The sequence below is a fragment of the Ranitomeya variabilis genome, chromosome 5 (assembly GCF_051348905.1).
Source record: "Ranitomeya variabilis isolate aRanVar5 chromosome 5, aRanVar5.hap1, whole genome shotgun sequence".
In the NCBI taxonomy this organism is placed as follows: Eukaryota; Metazoa; Chordata; class Amphibia; order Anura; family Dendrobatidae; genus Ranitomeya; species Ranitomeya variabilis.
Window position 1 is genome coordinate 590484634 of NC_135236.1, and position 26969 is coordinate 590511602.

Here is a 26969-nt window from a genome sequence, read left to right on the forward strand (position 1 = left end):
AGTACTTGGTGATGCCTTTTGGACTCTCTAATGCTCCTTCTGTGTTCTAGTCCTTCATGCATGACATCTTCCGAGAATATCTGGATAAATTTATGATTGTGTATCTGGATGACATTTTGGTCTTTTCTGAGGACTGGGAGTCCCATGTGAAGCAGGTCAGGATGGTATTTCAGGTCCTACGTGCTAATGCCTTATTTGTGAAGGGCTCAAAATGTCTCTTCGGAGTACAGAAGGTTTCCTTTTTGGGTTTTATTTTTTCTCCTTCTACTATTGAGATGGACCCAGTAAAGGTCCAGGCTATTCATGACTGGACTCAGCCTACATCTGTTAAGAGTCTTCAGAAGTTCTTGGGTTTTGCTAATTTTTACCGTCGCTTCATTTCTAATTTTTTTGGCGTGGTTAAACCCTTGATGGATTTGACCAAGAAGGGTTCTGATGTGACTAATTGGTCTCCTGCGGCCGTGGAGGCCTTTCGGGAGCTGAAGCGCCGGTTTTCTTCGGCTCCAGTTTTGTGTCAGCCTGATGTCTCTTCCTTTTCAGGTCGATGTTGATGCTTCTGAGATTGGAGCAGGGGCTGTTTTGTCACAGAGAAGCTCTGACTGCTCTGTGATGAAGCCTTGTGCTTTCTTTTCGAGAAAGTTTTCGCCTGCCGAGCGGAATTATGATGTTGGTAATCGGGAGTTGTTGGCTATGAAGTGGGCATTTGAGGAGTGGCGACATTGGCTCGAGGGAGCTAAGCATCGTGTGGTGGTCTTGACTGATCACAAAAATCTGATTTATCTCGAGTCTGCCAAGCGGCTGAATCCTAGACAGGCTCGTTGGTCGTTGTTTTTCTCCCGTTTCGATTTCGTGCCTGGTTCGAAGAACGTGAAGGCTGATGCGCTTTCTAGGAGTTTTGTGCCTGACTCTCCGGGAGTTTCAGAGCCGGCTGGTATCCTCAGAGAGGGAGTGATTTTGTCTGCCATTTCCCCAGATTTGCGACGAGTGCTGCAGAAATTTCAGGCGGATAGACCTGATCGTTGCCCACCAGAGAGACTGTTTGTCCCAGATAGATGGACCAGCAAAGTTATTTCCGAGGTTCATTCTTCGGTGTTGGCAGGCCATCCTGGGATTTTTGGTACCAGAGATTTGGTGGCTAGGTCCTTCTGGTGGCCTTCCTTGTCGAGGGATGTGCGTTCTTTTGTGCAGTCCTGTGGGATTTGTGCTCGGGCTAAGCCTTGCTGTTCTCGTGCCAGCGGTTTGCTTTTGCCTTTGCCTGTCCCGAAGAGGCCTTGGACGCACATTTCCATGGATTTTATTTCGGATCTTCCAGTCTCTCAGAGAATGTCTGTCATCTGGGTGGTGTGTGATCGTTTTTCCAAAATGGTCCATTTGGTACCCTTGCCTAAATTGCCTTCCTCCTCCGATTTGGTTCCTCTATTTTTTCAGAATGTGGTCCGCTTGCACGGCATCCCTGAAAATATTGTGCCTGACAGAGGATCCCAGTTCGTGTCCAGATTTTGGCGGATCTTTTGTGCTAAGATGGGCATTGATTTGTCTTTTTCATCGGCCTTCCATCCTCAGACGAATGGCCAAACCGAGCGAACTAATCAGACCTTGGAAACTTATTTAAGATGTTTTGTTTCTGCTGATCACGATGATTGGGTGACTTTTTTGCCATTGGCCGAGTTTGCCCTTAATAATCGGGCTAGTTCTGCTACTTTGGTTTTGCCTTTTTTCTGCAATTCTGGTTTTCATCCTCGTTTTTCCTCGGGTCAGGTTGAGCCTTCTGACTGTCCTGGGGTGGATTCTGTGGTGGATAGGTTGCAGCAGATTTGGAACCATGTGGTGGACAATTTGAAGTTGTCACAGGAGAAGGCTCAGCGCTTTGCCAACCGCCGTCGCGGTGTGGGTCCCCGACTTCATGTTGGAGATTTGGTATGGCTGTCTTCTCGGTATGTTCCTATGAAGGTCTCCTCTCCTAAATTCAAGCCTCGCTTCATCGGTCCTTATAAGATTTTGGAAATTCTTAACCCGGTGTCATTTCGTCTGGACCTCCCAGCGTCGTTTGCCATTCATAACGTGTTCCATAGGTCTTTGTTGCGGAGGTATGTGGTGCCTGTGGTTCCTTCTGTTGAGCCCCCTGCCCTGGTGCTGGTTGAGGGCGAATTGGAGTACGTGGTGGAGAAGATCTTGGATTCTCGTATTTCTAGACAGAGGCTTCAGTATTTGGTTAAGTGGAAGGGCTATGGTCAGGAGGATAATTCCTGGGTTGTCGCCTCTGATGTTCATGCGGCCGATTTGGTTCATGCCTTCCATGTGGATCATCCTGATCGCCCTGGGGGTTTTGATGAGGGTTTGGTGACCCCTCCTCAAAGGGGGGGTACTGTTGTGAACTCTGTTTTGGGGCTCCCTCTTGTGGTCACAAGTGGTACTGTGTAGTGCTGTCTTTGGGCTCCCTCTGGTGGCTCTTTGTGTCATTCTGCAGGTCTGAGGCTGGATCAGCTGTCTCGTTATCTGTTAGCTGGTTTCCTATTTAGCTCACCTGGACTATCAGTGGTTGCCTGCTGTCGATGTCTTCAGTGCTATTTTGATCGCTCCTGAATTCCTTCGTTATCAGTCTCGCCAAGAGAAGCTAAGTTTCTGTTTGGTTATTTTTTGCTCATCAGTGTTCAATATGTTTCTTGGTTATTTATTTGTCCTTGTCCAGCTTGCTAATATGTGATTTCCTTGCTTGCTGGTAGCTCTAGGGGGCTGAGTTTCTCCCCTCACACCGTTAGTTGGTGTGGGGGTTCTTGAACTCTCAGCGTGGATATTTTGTATAGGGTTTTTTACTGACCGCACAGTTCCCTGCCTGTCCTCTGCTATCTAGTATTAGTGGGCCTCATTTGCTGAATCTGTTTTCATTTCTACGTTTTGTATTTTCCCCTTACCTCACCGTTATTATTTGTTGGGGGCTTCCTATATCTTTGGGGTCATTTCTCTGAGGCAAGTGAGGTCTTACTTTCTCTATAAGGGGTAGCAAGTTTCTCAGGCTGCGTCGAGACGTCCAGGAATTTAGGCACGTTCACCGGCTACGTTTAGTGTGTTTGGTTAGGATCAGGTTTTGCGGTCAGTCCAGTTACCACCTCCCTAGAGCTTGTTCTATGTTCAGTAACTTAGCTAGTCTTATCTGTGATCCTCAGCCACTAAGGATCATAACAGTTAGGGCAGTGAGAATCTGGAATTCCTTGCCTGAGGAGGTGGTAATGGCGAACTTAGTCACGGGGATCAAGAGAGGCCTGGATGTCTTCCTGGAGCGTAACAATATTTTATCTGACAGATATTAGGTTCTTTAGAAGGACGTAGATCTGGGGATTTATTCTGATGGAATATAGGCTGAACTGGATGGACAAATGTCTTTTTTTTTTACCTTGCTAACTAGGTTACTATGTTACTATGTAATAATAATATATCAGGATGGCGGTCATATACCAGGATGGGTGTCATGCACCAGGACTGGGGCCATATACCTGGATGGGGGGCATATACCAGCATGAGGACATATACCAGGATGGGTGTCACATACCAAGATTGGGGCCATATACCAGGATGGGAGCAATATACCAGGATGGGAGCCATATACCGGGATGAGGACATACACATTACAGACAAAAAGTTTGGACACACCTTCTCATTTAAAGATTTTTCTGTATTTTCATGACTATATCGATTGAGTTCAGGTCTGGTGACTGTGGAGGCCAGGTCATCTGCCGTAGCACCCCATCACTCTCCTCAAATAGCCCTTACACAGCCTGGAGGTGTGTTTGTGGTCATTGTCCTATTGAAAAATAAATGATGGTCTAACTAAACGCAAACTGGATGGAATAGCATGCTGCTGCAAGATGCTGTGGTAGCCATGCTGGTTCAGTATGCCTTCAATTTTGAATAAATCCTCAACAGTGTTACCAGCAAAGCACCCCCACACCATCACACCTCCTCCCCCATGCTTCACGGTGGGAACCAGGCATGTAAAGTCCATCCGTTCACCTTTTCTGCATCGCATAAAGACACGGTGGTTGGAACCAAAGATCTCAAATTTGTGGTTTCCTAGCAGCTATTTTACCATGAAGGCCTGCTGCACAAAGTCTCTTCTTAACAGTTGTTGTTGAGATGTGTCTGCTGCAAGAACTCTGTCTGGCATTGACCTGGTCTCTAATCTGAGCTGCTGTTAAGAAGCATAAGCAGAGGTGACTCTTGGTCTTTTTCTCCTGGGGTGGTCCTCATGTGAGCCAGTTTCTTTGTAGCGCTTGATGGTTTTTGCCACTGCACTTGGGGACACTTTCAAAGTTTTCCCTATTTTTCGGACTGACTGACCTTCATTTCTTAAAGTAATGATGGCCACTCGTTTTTCTTTACTTAGAATTTGTGTTATGTCAAGAAAAAAGCAGCTAACAGTCTATTCATTAGGACTCTCAGCTGTGTATCCAACAGACTTCTGCACAACACATAAATGGGGTTGGGACCATCAGTTAAGGCAAGAAATCCCACTTATTAAACCTGACAGGGCACACCTGTGAAGTGAAAACCATTCCCGGTGAATACCTCTTGAAGCTCATCAAGAGAATTCCAACAGTAAAAACAGTCATCAAAGCAAAATGTGGCTACTTTGAAGAACCTAGAATATAAGACATAATTTCAGTTGTTTTACACTTTTTTGTTAAGTATATAATTCCACATGTGTTAATTCATAGTTTTGATGCCTTCAGTGTGAATGTACAATTTTCGTAGTTATGAAAATACAGAAAAATCTTTAAATGAGAAGGTGTGTCCAAATGTTTGGTCTGTACTGCACCAGGATGGGTACCATATACCAAGATGGCGGCCATATACCGAGACAGGTGCCTTATACCAAGATGGGGGCCATATACCAAAATGAGTGGCATATACCAAGATGAGGGGCATATACCAAGATGGGGGCCATATACCTGGATTCAGCATATACCAAGATAGGGACCACATACAGGGACCATATACCAAGATGGGGGGCATATACCAGCATGAGGACATATACCAAAATGGATGTCACATGCCAGGATGGTGGCATATACCAAGATGGGGGAATATACCAAGTTGGGGCCATATACCTGGAAGAGGACATAAACCAGGATGGGGCCATATACCAGGATGAATAAAGTATATAGCAGGATGGTGGGCCATACAAAGTATGCACTGTAGGGGGCCATTATGTTGTGGGGCACTATATGGGGAAATTATACTGTAGGGCAGAGGTGTCAAACTGCATTTCTCGAGGGCCGCCAACAGGTCATGTTTTCAGGATTTCCTTAGCATTCCACAAGGTGCTGGAATCATTCTGTGCAGGTGATTAAATTATCACCTGTGTAATACAAGGAAATCCTGAAAACATGACCTGTTGGCAGCCCTCGAGGAATGCAGTTTGACACCTCTGCTCTAGGGCACTACATGACACCATTATACTGTGGTGCACTATATGGGACCATTTTACTGTGGGGTACTATATTGGGGCTTTATACTGTGGAGCACAATATGATGACATTATACTGTAGTGCACTATATAGAACCATTATACTATGGAGCAATATGTGGGAACATAATAGTATGGTGCATTATATGGGGCCCTACATGGGACCATTAAACAATGGTCACTATATGGGGCCAACATACTGTGGAGCATTATGAGGGGTCATTATGCACTATGTGATGCCATTATACTTTGGTGCACTTTATTGGGCCTTTATGCTGTGGTGCACTGTATTGGGCAATTATACGGTGGGGCACTGTATGGGGCCATTATACAGAGGGATCGGCGACTCTGATGAGCGGTATGATTACTGACGTCACTGCCAATCTCAGCCTATGTAGCATCGTTCTTTGGACAAGGCTCCATAGCCTTTGGATGTCGGATTCGGGGATTGTTATGCGAACACCATGGACTACATTGAGCCTGTATGGATGGGTTTTAAAAAAAAAATAAAAAATTGGTGAACCAGGTAAAGTGTCTTTATTCAAATATAATTAATTTTTATGTCTGTTTGTTTTTCCATCAGTGGATCAGTAATGGGGGTGTCTGATGGATACCTCTCCATTACTAACCACAGAGCTTGATGTCAGCTTTGTTTTTGGACAACTCTCAGCTGACAACAACTCCAAATACTATTACCCTGATGGCCATAGCATCAGGGCAATCGGAAAGAGCCGGACAAAGCACCAGAATTGGAGCAGCTAATGTGATATGCCAATTCTGGGGTGGCTGAGGGCTGCCCAGGGACCTTTAAAACCTCATAATACAAAGGCCACAGCTAGCTGCTTTACCTTACCTGGTTACCAAAAATAGGGGTGGACCCCACATCAGGCTTTTCATTTATTAGGGTAAACACCCTTTAGTGCCACATGGAAGGAACTGAAGGGTGCAAGTTTATTATATGTAGGGGGGACTTGTGAAATTATATATCTACAGGATGTTTATTCTATTTATTCATTCTATTACACCCTGGCTCCTATACAAGCTTGACCCCACTCCATCTACTTCTATGTGAGCAGTAGTGTAATGTGTTAAACACGTCTATGGGAGTAGTGGTGTAATGAGTGACTCTGGTCCGTCCACTTCTACGGGAGCAGTGCTGTAGTGTGTGATCCCACTTCATTCACTTCTGTGGGAGCAGTGGTGTAATGTATGACCCCACTCCGTCCACTTCTATGAAAGCAATGGTGTAATGTGTGACAATGCTCAGTCCACTTCTATAGGAGTAGTGATGTAATGCGTGACCTTGCTCTATCTATTTCTATGGAACTAGTAATGCAGTGGACAAAGCGGGGTCATACGTTACACTACTGCTCCCATAGAAATGGATGGATCAGGCTCATGCACTGCTCCCTTGAAAGTGGATGGAGTGGGGTCACAATTGTATGGGGGCAGTTGTGTAATGTGTGACACTGCTCAGTTCACTTCTATAGGAGTAGTAATATAGTGGATGGAATGGTGTCACCAGAAGCCTAACTAGGGTTTTAGTTTGAGGGGGGAAGAAACTTTTGAGTGGGCCCATAACTAGGTAACCCTGATTACAACTACACTTGTGTCTGACAGCGAACAGAGGGTATGTATGAGTTATACACACCCCAGGCCGGTGGGTGAGGCTAACCAGAGGGCTCGCTCCATACAAGTGAATCACTCAAGAGATTAAGAGAACCTGTCATTAGGTTCATGTGGTACAACAGCGTCTGGCCACGTGACTGCGGCCAGGTATGTTGTACTCAAACACTGCAACATTTCAAAGAAAACAGCTGGGGACAACAAGGAGAGGACTGACTACTCCGGTGTAGCCCCTTTTCAGCTTCAATTGATTGGCTGGTCCCATATGGGTATATAAGGAGAGACCTGTCAGTCAGCTGGAACTCGGAGGGGAGACTGGATTGAACTTGTCTCGTTTCGGTCTATTTTTCTCATCTGGCTTTTCCTGCTATGTTTTCCTGCTATGTTTTCCCTACAACGCTGTAAACCAGTAGATAGCAGTTACTTCACACGTGGTAAAGGATGAAGACAGTCTTAGTAAGCAGAAACAGACAATTCACAAAATTTCAAAGTGGTGTAAAATGTAAAAAGACTTCTTTGTTTCAGATCAATAAATAACTTATCAGCAAATATGTTTTACCAAATCAGAGCATAAAGCATATATTGAGGCTGTACGCTCAATATATCAGAGTGCGTGGAGAGTAACAGCCCTGAGAGGAGAGCTAAACAGTTTCTTAATAGTAAATGGAGCCTTGATCCCAAATCTTACAGTATTTTTCACCATTTTACCATCTCACTGATTCATTGCATACAGAGAGAAAATTAGTTCACTATATTTTCTTTTCAATTCACAAAAAACAAAGTACAAACGTGATAAATTAATTCACCAATGTATCCCAATGTGCTATCAAAAGGCAAATAAGATGGATATTCTCCTTTCTTGAAGGCAGTAGGGTGAACTTTACTTCATTCAGAGTATTGTTATTCATCAGCCATTCAATAAGATGTCCCTTTGTATCATGCGTATCATACAGCCCAGATACATGAGGAGGATGCCATTACTTACAAAGGGTTGATCTTTTAAAAGGTTCATTTTAATCTCTTACTAAACTACACATATCCCACAGCCGGAACACTGAGGAGCTGGGACAAGTTCTTTGTAACTTTCCTTTCAGCTCCTCCTAATGTTCCAGAATACATAGACAGCCATCTTATGTTGCTTATCACTGCATCCAGTAAAACATAAAACAGCAGCTTAGGTCTCCTCTGCACTTACACACAGTCTTCCGATATGTCGGTTTTCTCTAAAATCAGAGGCAGAAAGATTCACAAAGCTGTCATGACAGTGAGATAGTGGGAGAATAACATAGGCAGCCTGCAGCCCCCCTGTTAGAGTGCCAGGGCTTTTAGATTCGTAAGTAGTGATGAGCGAATATACTCGTTACTCGAGATTTCTCGAGCATGCTCGGGTGTCCTCCGAGTATTTTTTTGTGCTCAGAGATTTCGTTTTCATCGCCACAGCTGAAATTATTTACATCTCTTAGCCAGCTTGATTACATGTGGGGATTCCCTAGCAACCAGGCAACCCCCACATGTACTTATGCTGGCTAACAGATGTAAATCATTCAGCTGCGGCGATGAAAACTAAATCTCCGAGCACTAAAAAATACTCGGAGGTCACCTGAGCATGCTCGAGAAATCTCGAGTAACGAGTATATTCGCTCATTACTATTAGTAAGTACTAGACTATTTCTAGTTAGACATATTTGAGAAAGTGATATATTCTGGGCCCCTGTTGCCCAGAAGGTGATCCTTCCTCATTGACAACAGCTCAATTTACTATTGAAGTGTTTTATCTCAATTTCTTGCAAGCAAACTCAGTGAAAGAATAAATGGAGTTAAACTGGCAATGTAAACACCCAATCAGGTGAATTTCATACAAATAGTTCTACTTACATTGTTTCAAAAAGTTGCATGTATTGCCAGTCTCCTCGTCCTCCTTCTACTTCATGATCCAGTTTCAGTATAATTTCATTCTCAAACTGCAAGGTAAAAAGATTTGTGACATTATTTTACATTTTTGCAGTCTAAGTATGTATTTACATGTACATATATTTGAGCAATTTCTGTTCAATCATACCAAATTTGTGTTTATAAGTGGCTATCTGATTTAATTGAAATCTCCCTAATATGCCAGAAAATTGATCTGAAGTGCTTAAAAATCTGCCATACACTAAACAGATATCTGAAAGACAACTCCATCATAAGGAATAGGAAGGTTATATTTCAGGACGATTATAAAATATAAAGACAAGCTAGTTTTGGCAGCATAGTGGCTCAGGGGTTGGCACTGTTACTTTACAGCACCATCCATCTTCCCCTCGACTCAGATCATTTTCCCTGCTGCCCAAAAAAATCCTCAGAGCATGACTCTGCCACCACCAGGTTTCTCTGTGGGAATGATGTTCTTGGGGTGATTAGCTGTGTTGGTTTGGTGCCAGACATAACATTTACCCTCTAGGCCAAAAAGTTAAATATTAGCCTCATCTAACCACTGCACGATCTTCAATACATTCGAGGACTGTCCTGCATGTTTTTTAGCCAGCTCAGAATGAGCTTTACATTTTTGTGTGCAGATAAAGACTATTTTCTGCCCACTCTTCTATAAAGATCACCTCTATGTAGTGCTTTCATAACCCAAACATAACTTGCATTTCTCAACTTTGGCCCCGGCTTTTTGAAGATTTCTTTGGTCTACATGGTGTTGTTTGGTTAGTGGTGTCTCTTTCTTCACGGTGTTGCAGCCTCTGTGGCCTTTCAGAAAAGGTGTGTGTATATATTGACAGACCATGTGACACTTAGATTGCATACAGGTGGACTTCCTTTCACGAAGTATGTGATTTATAAAGGTAATTGCTTTCCTCATAAATTCTCAGGGGCTTGATCACAAAAGGTGTACATATGCACATGACCATTTTTAGTTATTTGATGCCATAAGTTTAATTTATGCCTATATTTTTCTCACTTCATCAAATTAGACTATTTAGTGCTGATGTATTACACACAAATCGGATTACAAAAATATTTAAACATAGGTTGTAATGATAAAAAATAGGTAAAAAGCTAAGGTGGTGAATACTTTTGCAGGCCACTTTATGTAAAGTGCTGCAGAATGTAATGCTATATAAGCATTGTATAATAATAAACTAAATTATCCATTATTGCAAATGGCCAACTCAGAACAATCATTTAATTTGTGAGGTTCAGCTGACAATCAGGGCCGGGGCGTGTTACAGCGGATGCTCTGCATACTCAAAGTGGTGACTGAACCAATGCCGCCCTCGCTCGTATTAAAAAAGCATATACAGAATGGGAGGAATAGGGCTAAGCAACAGCACATGTGAAAAAGTCTAGGGTATACTAATAGATCATAAACTGAACATGAGTCAATAGTGTGATGCAGCAGAAAAAAGGGCAAATGCAATTTTGGGATGTATTAACAGAAGCATACAGTCTAGATCACGTGAAGTCATTATTACCCTCTTCTCCTCTTTGGTCAGACATCATTGGGAATACTATGTCCAGTTTTGGTAACCACATTTTAAAAAAAAAGACATCAACAAACTCACGCAAGTTCAGAGAAGAGCGACCAGAATGGTGACTGGTCTGCAAAAAAAAATGTCCTATTAGGAACAGTTACAGGATTTGGGAATATTTAGCTTGCAAAAAAGAAGACAGAGGAGACTTAATAGCTGTCTACAAATATCTCAAGGGCTGTCACATTGTAGAAGAATTTAGCTTTGCTTCTAGTCTTTCCTTGTGCAAATGAGAATAATGGGATGAAACTGAATGGGAGGAGACACAGATTAGATATTAGAAAAAACTTTTTGACAGGGTGATCAATGAGTGGAACAGGCTGCCACGAGAGGTGGCGAGTTCTCCTTCCATGGAAGTCTTCAAACATAGACTGGACAGACATCTGTCTGGGATGATTTAGTGAATCCTGCTTTGAGCAGGGGATTGGACCAGATGACCCAGGAGGTCCCTTCCAACTCTACCATTCTATGATTCTATGACTGTATATCGAATACAGGGGGGGAGAATAAAGATCATTTTCTCACTGCTTGCATTTGGCTGCGTGCAGGCGCCAGGGTAGTATCATAACGTTGTTAATCTGAAGATATGGGGTTAATCTGTAGGTTAACAGCATTATTCCTGGTGCAGGTTCCCTTTAACTGAATTGACAATTGTGTTTAATTTAACTAGCCACACAAAATTGATTACTGTTGAATATAAACATCACTTAAACAGAAACTGCATGGCTGTCTGAAGACTCTCTGTACCTCAAGCTGGTGGCTGTAGGTCATTATCGGAAAAAAGAACACTACAGTTTTCCGCTTTTTCTCTATATTGATTTAGTTGACTTCTGGGAATCCTAGTGGCTGTAATGATTTGATCATGAATGGAGGTGGGATAGTAGCCATGTTTGAGCAATGTTTTTTAAGTACAGGTCAATTTTTCATCCCTGTATGTTGGCCTGATCGAATACAATTATATCTGATGGCCTGGCTGTAGGGAATGTACATTTTAATGTTCTGAGTGGAAGCTGTCCCATAAGAGGTATGTAGGCGATTCAGAGGATTTATGAGAAAGGAATGTCTGTAATAAACAGTTTTGAATTTTTAAGATGATATCCAGAAAGTTGATTTCTGTTTATGAGTGGTCCAATGTCAAGTTTATGGTGGGATGAAATGCACCCTCCTCATCACAGTAAGACGAGGTGGGTGAGGGATTCATGTAGGCCTCCTTTGCTGGGCGCACTAATACCACGTGCAACACCTCTACCTGCTTTCATCTTGAGCCACACTCAGGTGGCACAAATATCAGTTTTTTAGACTACCATTGTCAGAAAAATTTAAGGATAGTAAAGTGGATAGTTGAGTCCAAGGAAGTGGAGGCCTGATGGTCTTGGAGGCCTACTGCTACAGGCAACAAGCATGAGGAAACCCAGCCAGGAGTGTTCATGGAGCGGCCCCCAGACGCAGGACAGCGGGGTACTCAGTACCGGGTCTATCGGTTCTGAGGATGTCACGGTGGCCTGACCCGATCCGTGGTCCTGCTAAGGGGCGCCCAATTAAAGGTGTAGGTGCAGATTTAGGTCGCAGTAAATGACGAGGACACAAGGTTGCAGTCTCTTTACCTCTTTACTGAAGGCTTCGGCATCAGCAATCCAGAGCACTGCTAACAGGGCTGGCTGAGACCGGCCGGTTCGAAGGCACATCCAGAGTTCCCTTTACAGGTGGAAATCAGTGCCTACCTACTAGCGCCTTAGTGTTGTAGCACCTCCCTGCTGAGCACCACGGGATAGTCCTCACAACTGTCGTGTATGTTTCTGTTCTTTCTCTCCGTCCCCCTGATGATATGGATAGGATGCACCCGTATGACAGGGTAGGCCTGGAGTTATTTTATAGGGACCCTAGAGACGCCCCTCTCCCACAATTGCCTCCATTGTCTTCATTAGGTGATTTAGGTGAGGCAGCCAACCTAAAGTTAACTGCCCTGCCGTTGGTTTGAATTAATGCGTAGAGCCCAATACTTCCTCGGCGTTCCGGCTACCGGCTACGCGCCTCAGTAGGATGTTGCCGATCTCGGGGCACGACTCCTATTGGTTCTATCGCCTCTGTGCTGTGATCTCGTTTCTCACTTCTCCACAATATACTTCGCTTCGTGTCCTTTCTTAAGATGCCGCCGCAATGAAGTGCAGGCGCGGCTCCGTAACGATCTGTCCTGTTCGCTAGGCCTCTGTCAGGATCCCACCCTTGACAGGGACCCCCCTGGATCCTCCCAAGCAACGCTCTTCTCTCACTAGATGTTACCTGGGCAAAACCCAGTCAGCTTCTCTCTAACTTCCTATCCAACCCCCAGTTTTACCAAAGTGTGAGGAGTGGCCTAATACATAGAACCCTTTGCTCCCCCTGGTGGCCGGAGTGTGAAATGTAATGTGTGACTGTGATACCTGGTCAGGTGAACTCCTTTAGTGCAATCAGACGTAACATCACTCCCCTTAGTGGCAGAGCGACATTACTGCAATGACCAGGACTCTGGGGCGCTGCATTCACATTTCCAAAAAATTATTGGCAGACAGCACCAAAGTGGCATTAATTTCACCACAGTATAGATAGTAAAATAGGCATGACTGGTCTTCCAGTACACCTAATCTGGCAGATGGACACTCAACCAGGAGTGTTCATATTTAAACAAATGAGGCCCTTACACCACAGAAGTGGCTTCTATTTCACCACAGAAGAAATAGTATAATAGGGACTGACAGGTCTTCCACTACACCCAATCCAGCAGATGGACACCCAACCTGGAGATTTCACATTTTTTAAAAAAAAGAGGGCCTGACACCACTGTAGTATAGTAACTGTCATGAGAAAAATAGTTTAATTGGAACAGACATGTCTTCCACTACAGCTAACCCAGCAGATGTAGACCAACCATGCCTGTTCACATTTCCATAAATTTGTGTTAACATCATCAGCAGCAGCAACAGCCACAGCAGGCACAGAAGCCACACTAAAGATATCACAGAGTGCAGTTACGTGACATTAATGCATCACACTACAAAATTCAATATCACCCAGTCTGTACTGCCTGCGAATGGGGTGCAAAAGTCCTGGGAGATCCATGACTTGTTCATCTTGATGTAAGTTAGGCAGTCCACACTTTCAGGGTACAGCTGGCTGCGCTTATCCATCAGGACACCACACCAACAATGATGAAGACACGTTCTGAGAGACGACTGGCTGCTGGACACAATAAAACCTCCAAGGCAAATGTGAAAGGGTCCAAACCCTCCCTGATGGTATTCATATTCAATTCTGCACCATCCTCTCCATTTGTTCAACACGTGTCAGACTTTGACGCTATTTTTTAGATCAGCTCATGCAGCAGCACAACAGAGTCTAAGGACTCACATAAATTGCTTCTTCCACTTACATCACTGCTGCCGCTGCTAATATTTTGGCATTGACGTTCCATAGGTTGGAAGTCTAGAGCTGCGATGCGAACTGTGTGCTTCACTGCGGTCTTGGGTAAAGCTCTCTTAAGGTTGTGTAAAAGTGTGTTTCTATACTCCAGCATTTGCAGGTCCCTTTCCAGGGTGGGAAGCATCTGGCAAAATTTGGTTTTATAACGTAGATCTAACAGAGTGGCAACCCAGTAAATCAGCTGTATTCCTAATCATAACTATACGGGGATCATGTTGCAGATAGTGCAGCAAGAAGGCACTCCTATGTTGGGCTCTACCATAAGGTCCAAGCCAGTGCTGCGTTGGTGGCTGAGTAAGAATGATGCTCGTTAACTCTGTCCCCTCCCGCCAAACACGAACAGAGAGGGGAGGATTATCCTCTTCATCTGGCAGTTGCTCGCCCATCACCTCTTCCTCCTTCCTTTGTTCCTCAGATCTTGCACCTTTGATAACAGTTTGTTTTTATCACCAGCCCTCTCGATCACAGTAATCCACCCTCCCTTGGCACCTGCCTGGAACTTACAGACAAAGTTATCACTTACGCATCCTCCCCTGCCTCCTTCTCTTCTTCTGGGACCAACATCTTCTCCCACAGGCTATATAAAGCTGCTCTCCATCATGTAGATGACCAGAATAGTGATGTTGCTAATGGGCATCATCGGCACTAACCATCTTAGTAGCCAATCTAAATAACTGATTGTCACATCCAAATTTGAACCAAGTGTGAACAGGTGCTGAACCTAGAGTCACCAACTCGTAAACAGTCAAATAGATAAGGCAGCACACAGCGGCGCTAAGACATACAAACATGAAAATTGAACTGCATTACTGCACTAGAAATATGAAAAATGAGAGCTTTTAGCGCACAAATTGGCCAATTCATGTGTACCTGGTAGCATCTCTCATATACCAGGTCCTACACTTGCCTTTCCACACTGAGAATAAACATCTTCATCTGAATGGGAACCTACTGTGAATCCGATTCTTCTTAGACTAAATTTCTCTCTCTCTATGGAGGGGTAACGGACCTGCTGCAATTAAAACACCTGTGGCTAAGAGGTTGAGTGCTCAGTCAGAAGGCTAATGGATACAAATCTAAATAACTGATCGTCACATCCAAACATGAACCAAGTGTGAACAGGAAACAGGAACTGGAAATTCTAATGGAAAAGCATTGTCCGCATACACAAATTATCCTGGAAATATCGAATGCATGCGCATAAACAACGCAAACACAGGCAAAAATGCATACAAATGCATTCACACACAGCGTTTTTTGGGCGTCATGCGTAAAATGATGTGGATAAAAAAAGCAGCTTAAGCATGCCATCTGACACACTATTCAGTCCATGTGACCTCGGACTTAATCTTCATGGACGGAATAGTACGTCATGTGCGATCAGCCGCGCTCATGGGGGAGCTCTCAATTGATTCTCACAGCTGACACCCGGCACTAAATGACAGGAGCGGTCACAGACTGCTCCCGGCACTTTAACTCCCGAAACACTGCAATCAAACAAGATCCCAGCGTTTCGGTGTCATAAAGGAGCATCGCGCAGAGAGGGACTCCCTGCGTGCTTCCCTTAGAACAACGCGATGTTGGCTGGGAGTTGGCTTCTCAGTGCCTGCTGAGAGCAGGACTTAAGAAGCGTCCTTCACTGCCTGTCAGATCACTGATCTGACACAGTGCTGTGCAAAGTGTCAGATCAGCAATCTGACTTTATACAGTGATGTCCCACCCTGGGACAATGTAAAAAATAAAATATATATATATATTATACTGTGTAAAAATATTTGTCAAAAAATTACTTAAGAAAAAAAAGTGGAATAACATGCGATCAAAGAGACGGATATAAATAATCATAGTACCGCTGAAAACGTCATCTTGTCAAGCAAAAAAGGAGCCACCATACAGCATCATCAGCGAAAAAATAAAAAAGTGATATCTCTAGGAATAAAGTGATGCAAATTTTTTTTTATATAAAATAGTTTTGATTGTATAAAAGCGACAAAACATAAAAAAGATATAAATGAGGTAGCGCTGTAATTGTACTGCTCCAAAGAATAAAACTGCCTTATTAATTTTATCACATGCAGAATGGTATAAACGCCTCACGCAAAAGAAATTCATAAATTGCTGTTTTTTGTTTATTCTGCCTCACAAAAATCATAATAAAAAGCGATCAAAAAATGTCATGTGCCCGAAAATGGCACCAATAAAAAAGGACAACTCGTCCCGCAAAAAAAAAGACCTCACATAACTCTGTGGCAAAAATATGGATAAATTTTAGTGCTCAAAATGTTGTGATGCAAAAACAATTTTTTGCAATAAAAAGTGTCTTTTAGCATGTGACAGCTGCCAAACATAATAACCAAATATAAAACCCCGCTATAAATAGTAAATTAAACCCCCCTTTATCACACCCTTAGTTAGGGAAAAATAATAGTATCAAAAAATATGTATTTATTTCCATTTTCCCATTAGGGTTAGGGTTGGGGCTAAAGTTAGGTTTAGAGTTGGAGCTAAAGTTAGGGTTAGGGTTGGGGCTAAAGTTAGGGTTTGGATTGGGGTTAGAGTTGGGATTAGGGTTAGGGTTGGGATTAGGCTTAGGGGTGTGTTAGAGTTAGGTTTGTGGTTAGGGTTTTGGTTAGGGCTGGGATTAGGGTTAGAGATGTGCTGGGGTTGAGGTTGGTGTTAGAATTGGGGGCTTCCACTGTTTAGGCACATCAGGGGGCTCTCCAAACACGACATGGCATCCGATCTCAATTCCAGCTAATTCTGCATTGAAAAAGTCGAACAGTGCTCCTTCCCTTCCAAGCTCTGTGGTGCGCCTAGTGATTTAACCCCACATATAGGGTATCAGCGTAATCGGGACAAATTGGGCAGCAACTTTTGGGGTCCAATTTCTCCTGTTACCCTTGTGAAAATAACATTTTGGGTGAAAAGATCATTTTTGAGAAAAAAAATATGATTTTTTTTATTTTTATGGCTCTACATTAAAAACTTCTGTGAAGCACTTGGAGGTTAAAAACTGCTCACCACACATCTAGATAAGTTCCCTAGGGGGTCTAGTTTCCAAAATGGGGTCATTTGTGGGGGTTTCCACTGTTTGGGCACATCTGGGGCTCGCCATACGTGGCATGGCGTCCGATCTCAATTCCAACCAATTTAGTTTGAAAAAGTCAAACGGCGCTCCTTCCCTTCCGAGCTCTGCCATGAGCCAAAACAGTGGTTCCTCCCCATATATGAGGTATCAGGGCACTCAGAACAAATTGGGCAACAACTTTTGGGGTCCACTTTCTCCTGTTACCCTTGGTAAAATAAAAAAAAATTGGATCTGAAGTACATTTTTTGTGAAAAAAGTTAAATGTTCTTTTTTTTAAACATTCCAAAAATTCTTGTGAAGCAACTGAAGGGTTAATAAACTTCTTGAATGTGGTTTTGAACACCTTGAGGGGTTCAGTTTTTAGAATGTTGTCACTTTGGGGTATTTTTTATCATATCAACCCTTCAAATGGACTTCAAATGTGATGTGGTCCCTAAAAAAATGGTGTTGTAAAAATGAGAACTCGCTGGTCAGCGTTTAACCCTTATAACTTCCTAACAAAAAAAAAATTTGGTTCCAAAATTGTGCTGATGTAAAGTAGTCATGTGGGAAATGTTACTAATTAAGGCTTTTGTGTGACATATCTCTGTAATTTAAGGGCATGAATATTCAAATTTAGAAAATTGGGACATTTTCAAAATTTTCACCAAATTTCCATTTTTTTCATGAATAAACGAAAGTCATATCAAAGAAATTTTACCACTCTCATGAAGTAAAATATGTCATGAGAAAACAGTGTCAGAATTTCCAGGATCCATGGAAGCGTTCCAGAGTTATTACCTCAAAGAGACAGTGGTCAGAATTGTAAAAATTGGCCTGGTCATTAACGTGCAAACTGCCCTTGGGGGTTAAGGGGTTAAATGCATTTAGGCATGCATTTGCACATGCAGATGAGACGCTGCGCATAGGTACGCCAATGTGAACTTAGCCTAAGGAAGAGGTTGAGGGTGCAGGTGGAAGCCCTAGAGGAGATAAAGGAGGAGTCAGAAGTAGTGGAGGAAGTGTTAAATGTAGAGGTTTGTCCTGCAAGCCTTGGGGATTCCAAGACTTGTGGAACAGCGCCTGCCCCATAGCCACCAGAGTTACCCAGTGTTCAGTAAGCGAGATGCAATGCTCTTGGCCATGTTTACTCGTCCAAGTGTCTGTGGTGAAATGCACCCTGGCAGACAGAGATTTACTCAAGGAGCGGATTATGTTCTCTGCAACATGCTGGTGTAGCACAGGAACAGCTTTCTTAGAAAAGTAATGGCAACTGGGCAATTGGTACTGGGGGAATGCGATGGCCATCAGCTTTTGAAAACAGTCTGTATCTACCAGGCAGAGAGGTAGCGTTTCCATGGCCAACAGATTGGAGATGGTGGAGTTCAAACTCTTAGCTTTGTCATGCGTAGAAGGAAACAATCTTTTACGTGACCATCACTGCTGTACCATGGGCTGGCTGCAGTGCTGAGAGAAAGCAGAGTATAGTGAACCAGAGTAACTGCTGGACCGTGAGTAGTGCAGGCGATGTTATGGTGGATTGCAAAATTTGTGATATGCTCGTTGTCTTAGATGGGTCTAAATCAGGTCTGCATCCATTACAGCTGACGGCGGGCTCTCAGTCAGCGTGATTGAAGCAGGTAAAGAACTGAAGGTTCTGAGGTTCAAGACCTGCATCTCAATAGTTGGCACAGTTACAGAGGAGGAGTAAGCAGCAGATGCAATTGATAGGGCGGCTGATGATTGCTGAGGTCTGCTGGTCCGCATTATATCGCCGTGGGATTCCCAGAGTAACGCATTTTGATAATGCATATAAAGGTTCATACATGTAGTCAAATTATTTAACTTTTTACCTCTACTCAGTTTTTTTCTTATATCTACAGAAACAAACTCAATCTGCGTATAGAGGCACGACGATAAATTGCAACAAAATATTATATGGGAAAAAATGCTATTTTTATTATTAACATTCGATAAAAATGAAATGATAAGATAAAATTAAATCAAGCTTCAGAACTTATGAAGAGTGCAGGAGCGTCAGGACACAAATAAATGATTGTCTGCACAGAGGAAATTGCACTACCAAAAATGAGGAAAAAGACCAACTATGCAGAGAAAGTATGGAATAAATTCAAATTCATAAATTGCAAGTAAACTGCATAGTGTAGGAGAGTTGGGACGTGAAGGGAAGCAAGGGGAATTTGGGTGCCACATCTGTGGACTGTACTGGGTGTGATGTTGAGGTACAGGAAGGGGACGAGAGGCCACTTGAAGCTGTGCTTGCCATCCACTTGAGCACATGCCCTTTCTGGGCCTCATCAACCCAATGGGAAGACTGTATAACGGATGCAATCGCTTTCCAAATGCCCTACCAACTTCGCAAATTATTTGCTATAATTTGTGTATATGGGGACCCAGCTAATCCATTGGCATTATGGCAAAAATATAAAACCAAATTTATGGAGGATTACACCAGGCAGTATACTCCAGAAATTGCTAAGCAACTGGCTCTTTGTGATATTAATGAAGTGCTCTTAAGCAATAAAAAGTCCTGTGCTGACTAGGGATTGCCAACTCCAGTAAATGTTCCAGATGAAATACTGGACCAACTGAATTATGCTGCAGGAGGCTGAGCAATTGAAAGCTATGCTTAATGAAGCTCAGAAATCAGCTTTCGATGCAATTATGCAAGCAGTCAATGCTGCATCATGGCCAGACGACACTAGCTCACACTGTCTTTTTCTGGACGGCCCAGGAGGCAGTAGGAAGACACTACATGCATAAAATAAGTCTATTTGCTCAGTAGCCTCCACTGGATTGGCAGCTACATTACTACAAAATGGTAGCACCTACCACTCCAAGTTTGGCCTTGGAATTACAACAAATGAGACCACAGTGTCAAAAATTAAGTCAACCTCACTTCAAGCAAGGTAGCTTAGGGAGTCATCTGTCGTTATTTGGGATGAAATAACAATGACTCCCTGTTTTAATATGAACGTTGTGGATAATTTGTTCCAAAACATATGTGGAAAAACAAGACCATTTGGTGGAAAAGTTTTCATAAACGGTGGTGACTTTCTTTAAACCCTACCAATAGGGGAAGGTGGAAAAAGAGCCCAAATTGTACAGTCCACCACTAAATGCTCAAAATCCTGGAATCAATTTTCACGGTTCAAGTTACAACAGAATTTTAAAACGTCTCAGGACGAAGTTGAGTACAACTCATGGTTACTGAAACTTGGCAATGAAGAGTTGTTAAATGTATATGGTCTACCAGAAGACACAATTGAAATCCTGAATTCTTTTATTGGAGACGGCGATTTAATTACAGCTATTTTCGGCGACAATTGAGATTACCGATGCAATGGTAGAAGCAATTGCCAATAAAGCAATTCTTACGCCATTGAATGATGACGTTCACGCCTTGAACGACAAAATTCTTAGTCAAGTTCACTGTGAACACTTAACATATCGCTGCGTGGACACAATTGCAGAAGAGGAGGGTGTGATTCTCACAGATTACCCTGTAGAGTTTCTTAACTCTTTGGATCCCACTGGGATGCCTCCTCATGAACTAAAGCTGAAACCAGGAGCTGTAATTATGCTCCTGCGTAATCTTAACAGAAAGCATGGCCTTTGTAATGGTACAAGGCTTTATGTGAAAAGCTTAAAAGCAAACTTTATTAATGCCGTTGCTTTAAATGGAAAAGCAAAGGGTCAGACAGTACTTATTCCAAGAAATGACCTGATTTCCAAAGATAAAAACTTGCCAGTCCAGATACGACGGCGTCAGTTTCCTGTCATGTTGGCTTTTGCAATGACCATCAATAAATCTCAGGGACAGTCCTTGGATATTGTAGGAATTTATTTGCCTCTCCCAGTGTTTTCACACGGGCAGTTATATGTGGCTTTCGCCAGGGGAAGGAAAAGCCAACAAATAAGGGTCAAAATATTAGAGACACAGAAGCAAGGTAAACTTATTACTAATGTTGACAAATGGTTTACTGTGTCAACTGTGTATACAAAGAAGTCTTTTATTAAGCTTTTTACCAATTGTGAAAGCCAAAACATTTTGTACACAAAAGCGGGACTAACTCCTAGCCACAGTCTATGGACCAAACATTGGGCATGGGCAGGGCATTGGGGGCAGATCAACCATGTGAAATAGCTTACGCTCAGGAACATTGAGGAATAGCGCTATCGGATAGCTCTACCCATTCATTTCCTTTAGGAATAGGGCTGTGGGATAGCTCTACCCGTTCACCTTCTTCATGGATAGTGAGATCAGAAAGCTCTACCCGAACAGTATTAACTACAGAGCTTTTCCATACACAAGGTAGGAGTGGCAGCAGAGGTACACCAAGTATTTATGCTTGCTGTTAGTCTGCACATTCACCAGTCTGGTACGTGGTTACACCACATTGCGTTGTTCGTAATCACCACGCTCCTGAAGGGCGCGCAATCACTCGTTGTATTTTATTTTTATGTAACCTATATAACTTTCTTAGCCTCGTGTTACCTTTCTGAAATCTCCATGATGTTGGTATTCACATAGCATCATATCAAAGAAGATAGGGATTGTGGCTTTTCGTAATTCATCTTCAGGAATCAATGTCATTTCCAGAATTGGTCCAACCATTCCCGGAATAAAGCAAATTTTGTTTTGACCTACCACAAAAAGTTATGAAAAAAAAATTAATACCATTTGATGAAATACAACAATGAAATCATTGTAGATGATAATGTTAATGTAATATATAGTATAATTTAGACTCAAAATAAGAAAAGGCAGTAATGCAATATGGTAAGCATACATTTGCAGGGTGTTGCATGAGCAATTATTATTATTATTCTTATTTATTATTATAGCGCCATGTATTCCATGGTGCTTCACATGTGAGGAGGGGTATACATAATTAAAAAACAAGTACAATAATCTTAATCAACACAAGTCACGACTGGTACAGGAGGAGAGAGGACCTCACAATCTACAAGGGATGGGTGAGGATACAGTAGGTGAGGGAAGAGCTGGTCATGCAGTGGTTTGGTTGATCGGTGGTTACTGCAGGTTGTAGGCTTGTCAGAAGAGGTAAGTCTTCAGGTTATTTTTGAAGGTTTCCATAGTAGACAAGAGTCTGATATATTGGGGTACAGAGTTCCCGATTATGGGGGATGTGCGAGAGAAATCTTGTATGCTATTGTAGGAAGAGGAGATAAGAGAGGAGTATAGAAGAAGATCTTGTGAGGATCAGAGGATGCATGTAGGTAAGTACTGGGAGACGAGGTCACAGATGTATGGAGGACACAGTTAGTGGATGGTTTTGTATGTCATGGTTAGGGTTTTGAACTGGAGTCTTTGGGTAATGGGCAGCCAAGTGCAGGGATTGACAGAGGGGAGAGGCTGGGGAATAGCGGGGCGACAGGTGGATTAGTCAGGTAGCAGAGTTTAGAATAGATTGGAAGGGTGTGAGAGTGTTAGAGGGGAGGCCACAGTAGTCAAGGCGGGAGATGATGAGGTCATGGACTAGTGTTTTTGCAGATTCTTGGTTTAGGAATGTATGGATCCGGGAAATATTTTTCAGTTGAAGTCGGCAGAAAGTGGAAATGGCTTGGAAATGTGGTTTGAAGGAGAGATGAGTGTCAAGGATTACCCTGAGGCAGTGTGTTGTATTACATATATTTTTTAATATGATTTCAACACTACAATTAATTAACACGAATGATGGAGATATTGATTGGTTTTGTTATATAATATACAGTATATATGTATTTTCAAAGAGTACAGCAGAAAGCTAATTGAAAACTTGTTCAGCCACACGTCAATTGTTCCAAATGGTCAGTCTAAACAAAGGAATTTACACTTAAGGTACCGTCACACTAGGTGATATCGCCAGCGATCCGTGACGTTGCAGCGACCTGGATAGCGATATCGCTGTATTTGACACGCAGCAGCGATCTGGATCCCGCTGTGAAATTGCTGGTCGCTGCTAGAAGGTCTGCACTTTATTTGGTCGCTAGGTCGCCGTGTATCGCCGTGTTTGACAGCAAAAGCAAGGATACCAGCGATATTTTACACTGGTAACCAGGGTAAATATCGGGTTACTAAGCGCAGGGCCGCGCTTAGTAACCCGATGTTTACCCTGGTTACCAGCGTAAAAGTTAAAAAAACAAACAGCACATACTCACCAGCGCGTCCCCCAGCCTCTGCTTCCTGACACTGACTGAGCGCCGGCCCTAAACTGAAAGTGAAAGCACAGCGGTGACGTCACCGCTGTGCTGTTAGGGCCGGAGCTCAGTCAGTGTCAGGAAGCAGAGGCTGGGGGACGCGCTGGTGAGTATGTGCTGTTTGTTTTTTTAACTTTTACGCTGGTAACCAGGGTAAACATCGGGTTACTAAGCGCAGCCCTGCGCTTAGCAACCCGATGCTTACCCTGGTTACCCGGGGACCTCGGCATCGTTGGTCGCTGGAGAGCGGTCTGTGTGACAGCTCTCCAGCGACCAAACAGCGACGCTGCAGCGATCGGCATCGCTGTCGCTATCGCTGCAGCGTCGCTTAATGTGACGGTACCTTTAGTGTACACTTTACACTTATCTTCAAAGATGAGATATCTTCCTAGGCCTACATAGATTGATTGGAGGTCTTAAAGCCAGCTAACATAGAAAAACTCAAAAAAAAAACACAACATGAAGAGCAGACTCACCAGAGCCTTGTCAGATGACAAATGCATTCGCAGGGTGCAGCAGGCCCCCGATAATAAATGCTAAAGCAGCACAAGTGCAAGCTACTGATGAGAGAAACCACCCACTCGCTCAAACATTAGAGGGGTTGGCTGCCTAGTAGCAAAAATGCACACAGGTATGGCTTGCATAAGACACTATTCACACAGATAAATGTGATGCACAGTGTCTGGACAACCTATTGATCACGCCCATAGTATTAGCAGGCGGGCTGTCCAGCACTATATATATACATGCAACACACAAGAAACAGCATAAAAGGAGCCCTGCCGCACCCTGCAAAATTATAAAAAGTGCAAAAAAGATGAAAAATTAAATAATGTATATAATACATTAGATGAGGTATTAGTTACAATTTTGTCCAAAATGGATAAGCCTGCAACCCAACGTCAAGGGTCCTGATCAACTTGCAAGTCCTACTCTAATATCAAAAACAGCGAACATAGAAAAACTAAAAAAAACACACAACATGAAGAGCAGACTCACCAGAGCCTTGTCAGATGACAAATGCACTCGCAGGGTGCAGCAGGCCCCCGATAATAAATGCTAAAGCAGCACATGTGCAAGCTACTGATGAGAGCAACCACCCACTCGCCCAAACAGAGGGGTTGGCTGCCTAGTAGGAAAAATGCACACAGGTATGGCTTGCATAAGACACTATTCACACAGATAAATGTGATGCACAGTGTCTGGACAACCTATTGATCATGCCCATAGTATTAGCAGGCGGGCCGTCCAGCACTATATATATAATTGAGTCTGCTCTTCATGTTGTGGCTTTTTTTAGAGGTCTTAGGCTATGTGCACACGTAGGTTCGGGTCCCTGCGGGTTCTCCTGCAGCGGATTTGATAAATCTGCAGGGCAAAACCGCTGCAGTTATCCCTGCAGATTTATCACGTTTTGTCTTGCGGTTTCCGCTGTGGGCTTTGGTTTTACTATTGATGCTGCATATGCAGCATCAATAGTAATGTTAAAAATAAAAAAAAATGGTTATACTCACCCCCTCTGACGTCCTGATCTCTTCGGCGCTGCACACGGCGGTCCGTTTCCAAAGATGCTGTGCGAGAAGGACCTTTGTGACGTCACGGTCATGTGACCGCGACGTCACCGCAGGTCCACAGCAAACCGGAGACCGGACGGCCGCGTGCAGCGCTGAGAGGTGAGTATAGCATTATTTTTTATTTTAATTCTTTTTTTTTTACCACAAATATGGTTACCAGGGCCTGGAGGAGAGTTTCCTCTCCTCCACCCCGGGTAGCAACCGCACATTATCAGCTTACTTCCCGCATCGTGGGCACAGCCCCATGCGGGAAGTAAGCGGATCAATGCATTTCTATGTGTGCAGAATCGCTGCGATTCTGCACAAAGAAGTGACATGCTGCGGGTTGTAAACCGCTGTGTTTCTGCACGGTTTTTCCCGCAGTATGTGCACAGCGGTTTGCAGTTTCCATAGGGTTTACATGTAAATGTAAACGCTATGGAAACTGCTGCTGACCCGCAGCATCAAAATCGCCGTGGATCCGCGGTAAAACCCGCAAAGTGTGAACATGGCCTTAAAGTCCCCAGGGATGCCAGGTGGTGAAGTCTTATCTATTTGGCCTTAAGGCTTCAGTACACATACCATGATATAGAACAAAGCCTCAGATAACATTGAATGGACTGTTTTTTAACATATAAATGGAAGGTATGCCTGAGACAGAGGACACAGAAACACACATTGGATGAGAGAGGACACTTTGTGCTTGGCGCTCTTGCTTCCTGGACGATCAGTGATGAACTCCTACCATCCTATGTAATGTATGACTATTGATTATGTGTTATCTTAAATGACTGTTTATATTTATTATCTATTATTAAGTAAATTCATATTAGTTTATTCAATTGTCATGTGAGCATTTATTTATTCATCACAATACTTTGAACCTTAACAAAACAGGCAGCAAGCTTGTGGGACTGGGGAGAGTGAGCAGCCATTTACTTTAATGGATAGGTCTGTTGGGGGAGTCAAGTAAAATAGGGGAAAGATGGTGAATTCTGGTCGAGAGATGAAGATCTGTGTGTAGTCGGTATAGAGATGATACTGAAAGCCATGGGACTCTATGAGCTGTCCAAGGCCAAAGGTATGATGGAGAAGAGCAGAGGCCCTAAGACTGAACGTTGTAGGACTCCAACAGATAGGGGCGGGGTGAGGAGATGGTGTGCGGGTGGGAGACACTGAATGTCCGGTCTGTTTGGTATGACGAAATCCATGATAGGGCCAAGTCAGTGATGCCAAGAGATGAGAGGGTCTGTAGTAGTAGGGAATGGTCCACTCTGTCAAAGGCAGAGGACAGGTTCAGGAGGAGGAACACAGAGTAGTGTTGCTTGGCTTTGGCAGTTAATAGGTCATTGGTGACTTTAGTTAGGGCAGTTTCAGTGGAGTGATGTGTCCGGAAGCCAGATTGAAAGCAGTTGAAGAGGGAGCAAGAAGGGAGGTGGGAGAACAGTTCAAGATGGACATGTTGTTCCAATAGTTTTGAGGCATGGGGAGAAGTGATATGGGGCAATAGCTAGATGCAGAGGATGAGTCAAGAGAGGGCTTTTTGAGGATAAGTGTGATTGAGGCATGTTTAAAGCTTGAGGGGAAAGCACCAGTTGTTAGTGATAGGTTGAAGAGATGGGTTAGGGTTGGAATGAAGACTGTGGTGAGGTTTGGGATGAAGTGGGATGGAATCAGGTCAAGTGCACAGGTGGTGAGATGTGATCTTGAGATAAGTGGAGAGTCGATCTTCTGTAATGTTCGAGAAGTTGGTTTTGGAGGAGGAGGGCTGAGCAGTTAGGAGGAAGGGCTCTGGGTGTCGTCGACGAAAACCGTCTTTGATGTTATCAATCTTCTGCTTGAAAAATGAGGCAAAGTCTTCAGCTGAGATGAGTGGAGAGGGAGGGGTTGCTGGAGGACGGAGGAGAGAACTGAAAGTGTTGAATAACTGTTTAGCAATGGTAAGCACTAACCATAAAGTTCTGAAGGAAAACCAAGGCACTCCAGATTCTAATGCAAAGGAAGTTATTGAGATGGTATGTTCATCAACAAATTGTTTTATATGGAGATGGTCCAATGATTTA

At 43.4% G+C, this 26969-nt stretch overlaps 1 protein-coding gene across 1 annotated transcript in view; it reads right to left on the minus strand.

The window, feature by feature from the left end:
• Positions 1-26969, minus strand: part of DOCK2 (dedicator of cytokinesis 2) — a 1347187-nt gene that overhangs the window by 503394 nt on the left and 816824 nt on the right. The window contains exons 33-34 of the mRNA XM_077266018.1: positions 21648-21796; positions 8966-9051 (exon numbers count right to left, since the gene is read on the minus strand). Coding sequence (XP_077122133.1) covers positions 8966-9051; positions 21648-21796 — 235 coding nt within the window. The remainder of the gene's footprint in view (positions 1-8965; positions 9052-21647; positions 21797-26969) is intronic.